The sequence below is a fragment of the Ursus maritimus genome, unplaced genomic scaffold, assembly GCF_017311325.1.
Source record: "Ursus maritimus isolate PB19 unplaced genomic scaffold, ASM1731132v1 scaffold_1, whole genome shotgun sequence".
NCBI classification, from domain to species: Eukaryota; Metazoa; Chordata; class Mammalia; order Carnivora; family Ursidae; genus Ursus; species Ursus maritimus.
The window spans coordinates 66,940,897-66,953,847 of record NW_024423343.1 but is presented as its reverse complement, the minus strand read 5'-3'; the positions used below and the strand labels follow the sequence as shown (position 1 = coordinate 66,953,847).

The window sequence follows — 12,951 nt, the reverse complement described above, 5'->3', positions numbered from 1 at the left end:
CCAAACTGGTTTCTCAAGAATGTCTTTTTATAATCCAGGGATTATTCAAGGAAGGACTTGCCTATGGTTAAAATCATGTTGGCCATGAAATTTCTGAACGGGTAGTCTACCCAGCTCCAATATGTATTACTCCCCTCTCTGGGCCATGACCAGTGACAAAGAGAGAACCTCTATAAAAAACATTCCAGAAGAATGCTTTGACAAACATAACTTATGATTGAAGTGACATAGCTAGGTAATGGGCTGGGGTTGGTAGTACCTGGTTACTATTTTTTTTTTAATCATGCTATACCTTGAATCCCCAGAACTATTCATCTTATAGCTGGAAGTTAGTGCTGTTTGTCCAAACCTGGTCACTTCTTACATTTCATTTCTTCCCTATGAATACAATTGGTCAAGCTTCTAGGACTCCTGGCCCCCTTGTCCAGGATGAATATACTGACCAGCTACATCTTGAGATGAACTTACTGTGTTGCTTATGGAAAGTCAGGAAACTCTCCAAAGAATATCTTGTACAATGGGTTTTGCAACTTTTACCATGATACAGCTCTTAAAAGTTAGCATCAGGAATAATTTTATAGAAATCCTGAGCCCACAAGTGTTACCCAGCTGTTATCTTGCTGCCTCAGAGAGTGCTTAAAACATAGAAACTGCATGACTGAACTTGCTAGTCAGCAAATTTTGCATTATGCTATTTCTGTTGTTGTTGCTCAGAATGAAACAAATACATTTTAGGGATCAAAAAGCACTTTATGCACCAAACAAGGTCTAAACACCTGAAAATTAGATTTACAGGTTGTGTATTTTGAATCACAATAATAAATCAACTGAGCTCAAATATAATGCTAGAAAAAAAATATCCATCACTTAGTTCATAGTTGGAGAAAATTCATACTATATTCATTAATAAAATGTTAGATTATCATAAAAGTTTGAAATGATTTTGAGAGAATTTTCACCTATGTGGCAGATACTGTGTTCCCTGAGGTGCATTTCTATTCATGCCCTGAGTTTTATCCATGATCGTAATCAAGTCCATCTAGGTGAAAAATGTCATTGAGCTCTTAGGGCATTTATTGTCCAATATGCTCTCATTTGCATATAGATTCGTATTCTCTTTTCTATTTATATGACAAAGAGAGAAATATGAGCCCAAAGTGGCACCCTATTAATCTAGAGTCCAGACAGGTCTGACAGAAACTTCATCCTCTAGGTCTCTGTACAAGTTTCCACCACACACCATTGATTTATTATTGTAACATATCCTAGATAGTGTTTCCTTTTTTGTATCATTCTATGGCTATATTCCAGGCCTATATCTTAAAAGTTTATAATCTGTAAAACATTCTAGGTCTTCAGATGTTTTAGATAATGCCTTTTCCTCAACTCTAATGTCATATTTTCATTCATTAGGTATTTTTGCTACACACAGGGATACTGAGAAGAGATTAGAGAAAGCTGAGCTCAGATATATAGTTGTGTTTAAAACCCTTACACCCATCTTTCAATTCTCTTTATCATTCTTCTATGTGGTGCATTTCTGTAGTTTAAACAACTCTCTGTAGAGAGTTGTTTAAAAAATCGGGCAAAACATGGATGATCTATGACGTTAAGGCAGACAAACACTGTTAAATATACTTTGATTGTCCTTGGGGCCAGTTCCAATAAACTCCACTGAATTGGCTACACCAATGAGCAAGAGGTCTCAACTATGAAGGTAGTTCATCCCAGGGGCATTTGTGGGGAAATGTTAGTTTCTCATAATAATGGGAGGTGGCTACTCCTTCACCTTGAAAAACTGTTCCATATGTCCCAGTGGGCATTCGTGTAGGTGAAAGTCTGTTTAAAATGATCTGAGCCTTGAACCTGTTTCACATATAAAGAGCACAATCTACTTTTAACATGATTTTAATACACATTGAGCTTTCCAGAGCTACAACTACCATGTAAGAGAAAGAGCTTTACATCGTTTTGTTCAGAACTTTACCAAAAGTTGTTCACCACTTTGGAAAATCGTATCACTTGGAGCTATGCTACTTGTGGCATTTGAATTACCAATATGAAATTTCAGACTTCAGGTTATAAGGTTATAGTTTGTGTTTGCATGTTATGAATAAATACGTAGGCAAAGAGATTTGAGTCTTTTTTTTTTGCCAGTGTTGAAACCAAATATTAAATTTGCAAAGAATTATAGGAATCAGTGAAAATCATTAATAAAATTTCTTTCAAAAATATTTTGTATTATTGTTCTCTATATATGTAAAACGATGCATGATGCAATTCAAGGAAACTATATATAAGAGCTACAGACTTGAAATTATTTGTCTTGAGATTACCTGCTGGTTTCCAATCTCACTTTAGTAACTCCCTAGAGATCTGTCTCAACTTCACTTAAATGTCTTGATTGCCACTTCTTGCTCCAAGCCATCTTCTAGTCCCATTGTTTAGGAAGGCATATGGTCTGCAAGGCTTTTTTAAATATTGGAAGATGAATATATGTTCTGAAATTTGGTGGGATTTCTTTCTTCAGTGCAATTCATTAGTATCACATGTTATCACATAGGGAATCGTGTTGACATTTCACTGAGCTGGTAAGGGCTGGCTCATTTGTGAGAATATCATACTTCCTCATTTTCTCCCCAGTTTATCTTGGTGTATTTTTCATAATCCAATTTGGTTATTTCCTATTTTTAAAATTCATAAATAATTCTGATCAGTCATTATTTATTCCAATAGTGGTTTTTATTTTGTTATCTATCCATACTCCTGCTCTGTCATCCAGTACTCATCTGGACAATTTCATGCTCTTAAAACCATTTTTTAAAATATCTGATTCTTGCATTATATTTTCTAGTGTAGTTATATTTGAACATCAACATATTGAGAAAAATACCATTTTATTATAAACTGCTTTTCTTTTTCTTCTTTACATTATGGTTAAAGAATCATGTTGATCTTTTAGAAATAGGTTAAATTATCTCTAAATGTTGTTACAGGATAGTAAAATGAGTATAACAAAGTATTGTAGAAACAAGGGGACATTCGGTCTGACAGGGCTGAGAAACCACTGGTCAATACATGTCATACTCAGATTTGCCCTCAGAACATTATAACTTCATTGAGTTCATGTTTTAGCTTCTCATATTTACTTGTGGATAAACTTTCTGAACTGCTACTCTATTCTGTGTTTTTTTTCTTAAGTTCCTAATATTAGAGATTTAATCTAGGGTTTCTTTTAAATTAATACATTTAAAGAATTCAGGAGAACCTAAAATGTTCCTTAAAATAATGCACACGTGCTACTTAGATAAGACATTAACAATCTATTTCATCCTGCATAACAAAGATAATTGTGCTTTTTACACTGATTTTGAAGTAGTTGTTTATATGCAGAAGTCTGAGTCTGCAAGATGATCAGTATTAGCTTAGGTTCCTCTAAAACCTATCTGAATTCTGGTGAAAAGTTTCCAACACTTCAGTTAAGATCGGTATCCACAATATTCTCATTTTACTAATTGTAAACCTAAGCAGACAGAATATGAGGCCAAAGGGGAATAAGCATCAAGGACTAGAAATCAGAATACAGGGTTTCCTACCTCCTAGGTCTATATTCAGAGAGGCCTTGGTTGAGGATTTAAAGGTGAAAGGCAGCCTCCCTGAGAGTGATCATGAACAGATGGGATTTAGGACTCTAATGAAAGAAAGGAGAATAACCTGAAAAACAAAGTAAATGAATTTAAATAAAATAAATGGGCAGAAATAAAGGGAAATAGTAGATTTAATAGAAAGGAATGTAAAACTCAAAAGTACATAGGGGGACTTGATGTTCTTTAGAGAAACATTTGCAAAATGGATGACCAGGTTAAACGTTCTAGTGTACTAGAAGGAGATGAAAAACAGGTGACCAAGTAGACTAAACCAACAGCTGGATAAAGCTCTAATATATTACAAGTGTCTGATTAAATATAAAGTAGGCCAGGTTCCAGCTACAAAGAAATATCCTGAATTTAGAGATCAAGCTAGAGGCTAAAGCAACAACTGGGAAGAATTTTAGATTAAAGATATTTAAATTTTTTTATGATGAGGTTTTTTGAATTTATCATGAGTTACAAGAAGCTGAAAGAGAATATACTTCCTTTTAGATGGTGCTGGAAATATAGCCAAGGACATTTGATAATTTAAAAAAATAATAATGCTATTTTCTTTTTTAAAGATTGCTGCTCTTGAGGATCAAATGGGATACAAGAGAAGGAAGCAAAAACATTAAGGTTGTTATCAAATCATCAGGTCTTTATACAATATTTCTTAGGATACTGAGTCTATTAGGCTAAAGTTTAATAAAATTGCTGAAGTGACTTAACATTAACAAATGCAAATGAAGTGTCTAGTAATTGGATTTTATAAAGGAACACTGGCAACCAGTTTAACACTTAGAAAGATGGATAAGTAATCATATTATTTGTAGTCAATATTCATATTGTCTCGTTCAGTGCATGATATAATGATTTTCAGAAGAAAACTATCACCACTGAAAATCAGTTTGCAAATTCATGTAAGATCACAAAAACTTGGTAATGGCCAACATAGCTTATGAGAAACAAGCTATATCAGATCAGTTGATTTCCTTTGTGAGTCTGATAGGTTTTGTGGCTTAAGGAGGTAAAGGCTGTAGTAAATCTTGCAAATAATTTTGTTCCAGATTCGTATGTCAGATTCATAGACAAGACAGAAACTGAACATACCTTTGTCAGTGGGATGCAAGGTTACTTGAAATAATAAGGAGGTGGAAGCAATAGAGGGGTAAAGTTATATTAATGACCTAATTACCAAGTAGGGTAAGTGGGGTTAATTTTTATGGATCACTTGAAAAGCAGAATAGGCAGAGAAACCACTAAATTTGAGGCGAAAATCAGTTTATGCATAGTCGAGATAAGATCAGGTTCACCTCTCACAATATTAAAGAAATTGTTAAAAATTTTATGTACATACACACATATGAACAGCATACACAATTATTTGAATTAACTTTTTTAACCCTTGATAATGGGTTATACTTTGATCTCTGAAGTCTTATTTCAAAGAGTCAGAGTACCAGGAAAATTTATTAAAGGGAAACAAAATTAATCCTAAAATGAAGGTTAAATGAAAATTCCATTTTAGAAGAAAAGACCGAGTACCAATTTCCAATTTTTATACTGTGATATTATATCAAGATTAAAAATAACCAGCTGGTATCTCTGTCCACTCAGGATAGATAAAGGGGGGAAGAAAACTGCATCTCAGCAAGAAGGATTTAGGATAGCTCTTTGTGTAACAGGCAGTAAAATAGCTTTCCCAAGAAAGTTAAAGAATGGGATCCTCAGGAGATCAAGATTCCTTTACCACCTGTGTCAGGAATTTAGCCAACACCCTTGCCTGAGGGAAATAAACCTTCCAAATGCCTGCCGAAACTATTCCTTTTATTTTGGTAAAGAAATTCTTGTTGGGTGATTTAGATACTGAAAAAAAAACCCGTAATTGTGCATTTGTATAGGAAGTATAGAAATTTGCCTTTTGTTTAAAATTTTTTTATTTAAATGTAGTTTTATTTATAAAGTTACTTATATAAATAAAAGTTTTATTTAAATGTAGTTTAGAAACAATGCCAAAGAAATTTTAAAAGCCCACTTAAGTTTTGTTCTATATCTAATTAGTATATTAACTGTTCTGAAGAAATCTTAAAGAGCCAGACATTTAAGTATTTTTTGATAGTTTTAAAACCAAAGTCTGAACAAATAATGAAAATTTTGGGGGGTACTGTTACATTAATTTTAAAATTAAATTTGCACTTTTTAAAATCTAATTTGGGAATTTAACTTCATAAATATTAACATGTGAAAACCTTCTACAATGGTTTATAGTTTCCTAATCCCAAATTCTGACTTTGATGATTCATTTTTATTCAAAGACTATTGCTGTTAAGAAATGGAGGGTTGAGGGAAAAGGGTTGGAGATTAAATGGATTCATTTATGAGAGAAAAATAATGTAGTCTGAATGGCAGTGTGAACTGCTGGTCTGGAAGATAAGCAAGCTCGATTTTCTATTTATTGAGAAAAATTAGATTCATTTCTCACCACATCTAAAAGATCACTGGAAAAATTAATGTCTAATAATTAATTGCTAATTGTTAAATGCTAAAGCCAGTCATATTTCATATAGGTGAGTTGGCAAGAGGTGCCTGTATTCTGCTTCTTGACATTATATCCTGAATTATATCAATGCAAATCACCATCACGGTTGACACTAATTTACTCCCTTTTAGAAATTACAGTAGACAAGTCAAGGATAGAATAATCATGTAGATGAAGTACCATTCTGCTATTAGAGGTCACCTGCATAGACCCTGTCTGAAGTGCTTGCAAAATAAAATTGGTATGGGGAGAAGCTGCCACAATTTCCCTTCTTTTCAAATCACCCTGGACAGCTGACCAGAAAACAGCTTTAGTGTCTAGTGCTATTAATTCTTAACCGTCACCAGCTCTGACTTAATTAGGGAAGCAATTGAGAAATCAATATACAAAACTTCATAGTGATCAGAGTAGCAGGGACACACAGAAGAGGCCAAAACAGTGAATTTTAAGTAGTGATGGTTACTGGTGGAGACGTGTCCATGCAACACACATGCACAAAATGAGTCATTGTCACCATATGCACACTCACAGCCGCATGCATGGCCTATGTTAAAAGACTAAGCCCAAAAGTTTTCAACTTGATAAGAAGAATACGATTACTGTATTTTGTGATTCCTCATATCTACTATGAGATAGTAGAAAAAACAGAGGTGAATTTCAAGTTTTTAGTCAAATCCAGATTTATCCAGAGGTATTGCCCACTGAAACATTACCCTACAGTAGCTACAGGTCATGCCAGTGATTTCAGACTAATATAGGACACAATTAAAAATGACTGAAATGTAATATAGAGAAATAGAAAATGACTCTCATGCATGTACAGTTTACTACTACAGTAAGCTTAAAACCATACCCCCTGCCATCCAGGAACGTGAAACTAGTTTTAAGGAAACAAAAGAGGAACAAGTGAAGTGATACTGTCATGTAGCACTTTGATTACTTCATTTAATCTTGCACTCAAAAAAATTTTTTTTGGCTGAAATAGGCTTATGTGCCTCTTTCACACTGGAATATATTTAGCTTGATATCTGCTTCTTTCCAAATGGTTTAAATATTCAGGAGGTGTTCATTGTCAACCTAGCCTTGTACTTCTTGCAGGAAAAAGGAGTTCCTAATCATTTTGGTGACACGGCTGAGAAAGTAACAATGTCTCCAACAAAATCAAGCCATGATGTCTCCACCAGGCACCTGGACTAGCTGAGGGCAGCATGATGTTGCACTGAACAGGGCGTACAGCAGGCAAGTTAACATGCCAAGTAAAGGGGCACTTTGAGCATCGGATGATGAGATTTGAGTTCGTACATTACCTTTCACATTGCGACCATTGTCTGTTTTGAGCACATAAGGATAAAAAAAGAAAGAAATATAAAAAAGAAGACTAAAATTATGTTATATACACTGAATTACCTCTGTAAAAACAATCAGAGTAAACAAGATGTCATGACTGAAAATGTATCTTTGAAATTAGCATTTTGTACTATTCAACCAAGTAAAATGCATAAACCAAAAATGATATTTGCCATAGCATGCATTTTCAAATATGTGAAACATTTATCTCACTTAATTTAACTGGATTCCAAGATACAGGTTTTATAATTATGACAGTTTGGAGAAAGGCATTTCCAGCTGCCTGCGGTTGTGATAAAAACTTTCGATCTTGTCCGAAGCCAATTTTAGTGGCAGTTCGACCATTATTCACAAAGAAAGACTGTGCAACATTTGGAATGTAAAGTAATTTTTTAAATATGATTTAACCTAGTAAGTTAACAAGGAAAATATTTCTAAGACAACAGCTTACCTTAATAAACCAACTTGTGTTATTAATCAGAATTCTGTTAACTGCCCCTCCCACAAATGTTCTTCAATGTATATTTTGAAAATACCAAATGTTGCTCAAAGAGTTACTCTTAGGCAAAAATAATTGTAAGAAATCAGTGAAAGATTTGACTATTAAAAGTAATATGAGATTTTTAAGTTTATGTTGTCACAAGGGACTCTGTAATAACTAAAATATTTAAGATATTTATTTATATTATCATGGGCTGTTTTCAAGTCTCAGAGTGGAGTGTTTTCAGATTTATTTTAAGATTAGCAATCTGACTCTTTGATGCATATTTGCTACTAACAAAATATGCATTACTAGTTTTGAAACAAACAAGCTTAAAATAAATGAAGTCATGTCAAAACCATTCAAATATATCCAAGATTTGAAAAATCTGTTCAACATTTGTTGAGATCTATGCTAATGCCGTGCATATTTAAAATCTTGGGATATATCATAATTGTTTCAAAGCTTACAACTGAAGCAATTTCAATAATGTGGTATATTGAATTGCTAGTGTAGACATTGCCTTCCACAGAGATACACAAATTTGTGACCTTATGTGAAAACTCTGCCCTCTTTGAGGGACCATAAAAAAGCAAATAGGGATTATATAGAATTACCTATCTCCATCAGAAGCTGGGCCCCAAATCATTAGTAAAGTAACAGCTGCTTATAAGTAGTTAAAAATTATAACATTACTTATCAAACCTCAAAATTACATATAAAGATTTGCAAATTCCCAAAGAACCTGGTTAGAAGCTGCATCATGTGTTTAATGCTGCTTTGACATTCTAAGAGCATTCAGTCTGTGCACTGGTGCTAGTTGAGACCTTGTTATTTATCCACGACAACCTAAGTGCAGAAATTAGAGTAAGTATTTAGAGTCTCGTAGCAATTTGACAGAGCAATTTTATGTCTGGTCAATCTAACAATAAAACAATCGGGGTTTATATTTTCTGTTTTTTGGTTTCATTTTTCTAATAGTGTTTTCTTTTTATATTTGCAAATGTATTTGTTTGTGATGGATTAGAAAAAATTCTGGTCCTTCACCGTACGTGGTTTGGGAAGTAGAGTTCCAAGGTACTTGATAATGTAGATTAAATAAAAGGATAATGTAAAATATTATGCACTACTATATTTGCAAATTATTTAAAGTTCTATAAAGATAGCCTGTATAGGAGGAAATTTCTCTTCTTGAATGAGGAGGCAATAATCTGAATTCAAAATCTGCTGCATGTGGGATTTAACCTGTTAGCCAGTCATGTGAATTCATGAAACAAAAATCAGTTTAAAAAATTTTCATTTTCATGTGGCATTGTGTGTCAACTATACTCAAATAAAAAATAATAAGACATTTTTAAAAAAGTTTTCCAGCTTCCTTTGTCAGTGGCTCAGTTTCTAAAATATACCAAATTATACAGCTCCCTTAGGAGCTGTAGTTTCTTCTCTGCTAATCAGTGATTTTGTAGCTAAAATTGCTCTAAAGCTGAACTACAAAAAACCCTCTGAATTTATCAATCGATAGCCAAATGACTCGCGCATCTGCCAGAAAGTGATAATTTTTTGGAAAGTAACATAGCTTGGGTGGGGGAGGGAAATCGAGGATGACCTCACTACTAAGGGTCCTGAATAGAGAAATGCAGAAATGTTAAATCATCCTTTCCCATAATTGTATCAGCAACTACGTACTAAATAAAGACCACATAGATCTGAAGAAAATAAAGTGAAATCGTGAAATCTGATCTAACCTACTCAGCACCACTAGCAAACCACAGGCTAAGTCTGTACCGTAAGCTGATCATGTATCATTTACTATGTAAGAATGTTATTATACTGTAACTCAGGCAATAAGGCCAATTTCTGAAGCCAGTACGATTCCTAAAGATGCTTACCCTAAGTGGACTGACTAACTAAAATGTATGTCAGTCATCTGAATCACCCTATGGGATTTATTGCTGTTCAGCCATGGGGTTCATTGCTCAAAGATCAAATTTCAGAGTCCGGAGATATTGAGCATGCCATTACTACATAGTATGGGGGCCTGAGATGATTATTCAGTTTGGGAATTGTCCTTGATTTTATTTTCCTTTTGACCTTCTTTAGACCACAGATTAAAACGGATGTGCTAATTGCTTTTGTACCAGATACAGTTTCTCAAACCTATCTACGGAAAACTCTTCCTTCTTTTTTTGTGATACTGACTTCTCTCTTTTTGAATTCTTCCTGCCAATTCATTTTCTTTCATCACTTCTGCCTTCTCATTTTCACTGTGCCCTTTACATAAAGCTCCCCCACATGATTCAAGTATTATGGAGTACAATCTTGTCCTGTTGTGTGTGGTTCTGAAACATACTTCACAAGCACGGTCCTCTCAATTTCACACCAACATTTATTGAGTTCCTGCCATGAAAAAGGCAGTCGTGATACTAAGGCTGCAGAGCTAACTGTGCCCGAGCTCCCGCACTGGGGAGCTTACAGAAACATAGTGCTTTGCATATCTAACAGAAATGACTTATCATGTGGAATAAAGGTAGAATGTAATAAATGTTATAATATGTGCAAACACTGCTTTGCACACTCAGGTGTGATATCATTTAATTCTTTTAGTTTGGGAAGGGGAAATTGGTCCTTATGCCCATGAGAGGCAGGATGAGGAGGGACAAAGTGGAGAAGAGTTATTCCTGGCAGAACAAACTAATGAAGCAAGACAATGTGTGAGGCATTTTTGGGAAAAAGCAATTATCTCTGTGAAGGTTTAGAGTAAAATATATAGTAGGGGAAGGAGTCTTTCAGGAGCAGGAAGTAAGGCTTGAAAAATAACTGTGGCCAGTTAGCCTAGCACCCTACACCATGAGCCCAGGGATCAGATCTATGTTTTAAGAAGAAAACTCGCAGCCCCAGCTACAATGGTGGGCATGAACGGTAATGGATACCACAGGAAGAACAGTGGGCCTCTCAAGGAACCAAACTTGTGGGATTCAGAAGAGTGGGACTGATACAGCCATTCAACAGATACTCTGAATCTCCAACTCTGGGGGAAAGTTCAGTGGGTCCACAGATCCCTCCTACCATAGGAAAGCACTGCGTGGTGGATGGTGGACTCTAGAGACCAGTGGTCCTGGGTGTGAAAGCTGACTCTGGCACTCTGTAACCTTGGACCAGTTATGTATGTAGCAAACCTAAGCCTCAGTTTCCTCATCTATAAAATGGGGCTTAATAGTAATTCCTAACTCACAAACTTGTTATAATTAAATGAGAGTTAATGTGTGTCAAGAATTTTACATTGCCTCACACATAGCAAATACCCAGTAAATGCTGGCCATCATCATGTTAATAATGAATTCTTTTCACCAGTGTCTTTTGAGCATTGCTGCTTTCACTACTGGCTAACGTAACAGTGTGAACACAAAGAGGCCAGGGAAAGATAAATGAATTCTGACTTGCTCTGACTTTGGTTTTCAAGTTGGTCTTTCAATACTCTCAGGGTTTGTTTTGGTTGTTTTTCCCCTAAACCTTTCCCTTTCCTCCTTCCGATCTCCACCCAACCCAATCATTTATAGCTTTCTGATGACTCAGTACACCACATTTTATACACCTCTTCCTTTGGAAAGACTTGGTTCATAGTCCTGTGAAGACACCCTACTCGTTCTGCCCAAGGCTTGACTATTTGCTAAATGCAGCAAAATTAATTATGTTTGAGATGATAGTGTCATCACCTAAGCATATCTTATATAAGGCATTAATTAACACTCCATAAAGTAGGCAGATAATGGTTATCATACCATTTCAGAAACACAGAAAAGAAGCAAGAAGAAACCAAATTATTCACTATGGTTCGAAGAGGAAATCAGTAACAACTCTGAAAGTAGGACTCCTAAGTTTTAGTTGCCATAATTTATTCACATTTCTTCCCCTGAGGCATAGGGATTAATGACAAAATTAAAAACAATATGGATATTACCTTTCATTAGTCCATTAATGTACGTTTCCATATTTAAAAAAAACAAACATACCTTCACTGGCATGTCGGTCTCTAAATATGTTCTTGGGGTGGACACTGAATCCTTCTATATCGTGAACTGAAGAAGCCCTCCGTATGCTACAAATGCTTTCCTTCGATCTGGAATGAGTCAGCTGGGTACTTGACTGCAGCATGTCAGGGTAGAGTCGGTCCCATTGCCTTTTGGGAGAGGAATGGTCAAGAGGTCCAGATATATTCACCAAGGGTGAACATTTGCTGGGCTGTATCAAGGCCTTTGTATCATCTGCTTCAGAGGGACTGCAGCTCTCTTTTGTAGGAGACTTGAAGTGCTTCATGGCTACTGAATCATCACTGTGTTTAGATGAATCGATTACCACCACATCAGGGTCTTCTTGTGGTAAGGACTGCTTTCTGTAAGTGAGAACTCTCAGACCAGGGAATTTGAACCCAAAAAGTTTCCCTACAAATGGAGACAGGAAAAAACATTATTACCAGAAAATACACACACACACACACACACACACACACACATTATACATGTATAAGACATATCCCTTAAGACAAACAAATGAACGAGTATCGTTGACTCAAATTTAAATGCCATGTAAAAAGAGTTATTAACCAATACTTAATTAAGTCATTTACAGTTGGAATGAGGGATATTGTAGAAAACTTCTGAGGCTAATATGAATTGCCATATAAGCAGTAAGAAAATAGTGAAATAATCTTATCCTGTTTCTGATGGTTAAATACACTCCAGTGACATGAAAGCATGCATTACTTGGATGACACAAGGTTTCTTATTTCAATAAATTAAAGACATATTACACATTATTACACATCACATAGTGTTAAAAACACTATACATCCATTTTTAAGGAAATGTGAAGGGTTGAATAGAGTTTAGAAAGAAAAAGAAGGGATGGGGCACCATATGTAAAAGGGACAGACACAGGAGAGATTATAGTGCATT

The 12,951-nt window shown here is 35.1% G+C and overlaps 1 protein-coding gene across 1 annotated transcript in view; it reads right to left on the bottom strand.

Moving 5' to 3' along the window:
- Nucleotides 1–12,951, bottom strand: part of KCNH7 (potassium voltage-gated channel subfamily H member 7) — a 461,431-nt gene that overhangs the window by 119,730 nt on the left and 328,750 nt on the right. Inside the window, exons 4-5 of the mRNA XM_040644531.1 lie at nucleotides 12,010–12,438; nucleotides 7,479–7,499 (exon numbers count right to left, since the gene is read on the bottom strand). Coding sequence (XP_040500465.1) covers nucleotides 7,479–7,499; nucleotides 12,010–12,438 — 450 coding nt within the window. The remainder of the gene's footprint in view (nucleotides 1–7,478; nucleotides 7,500–12,009; nucleotides 12,439–12,951) is intronic.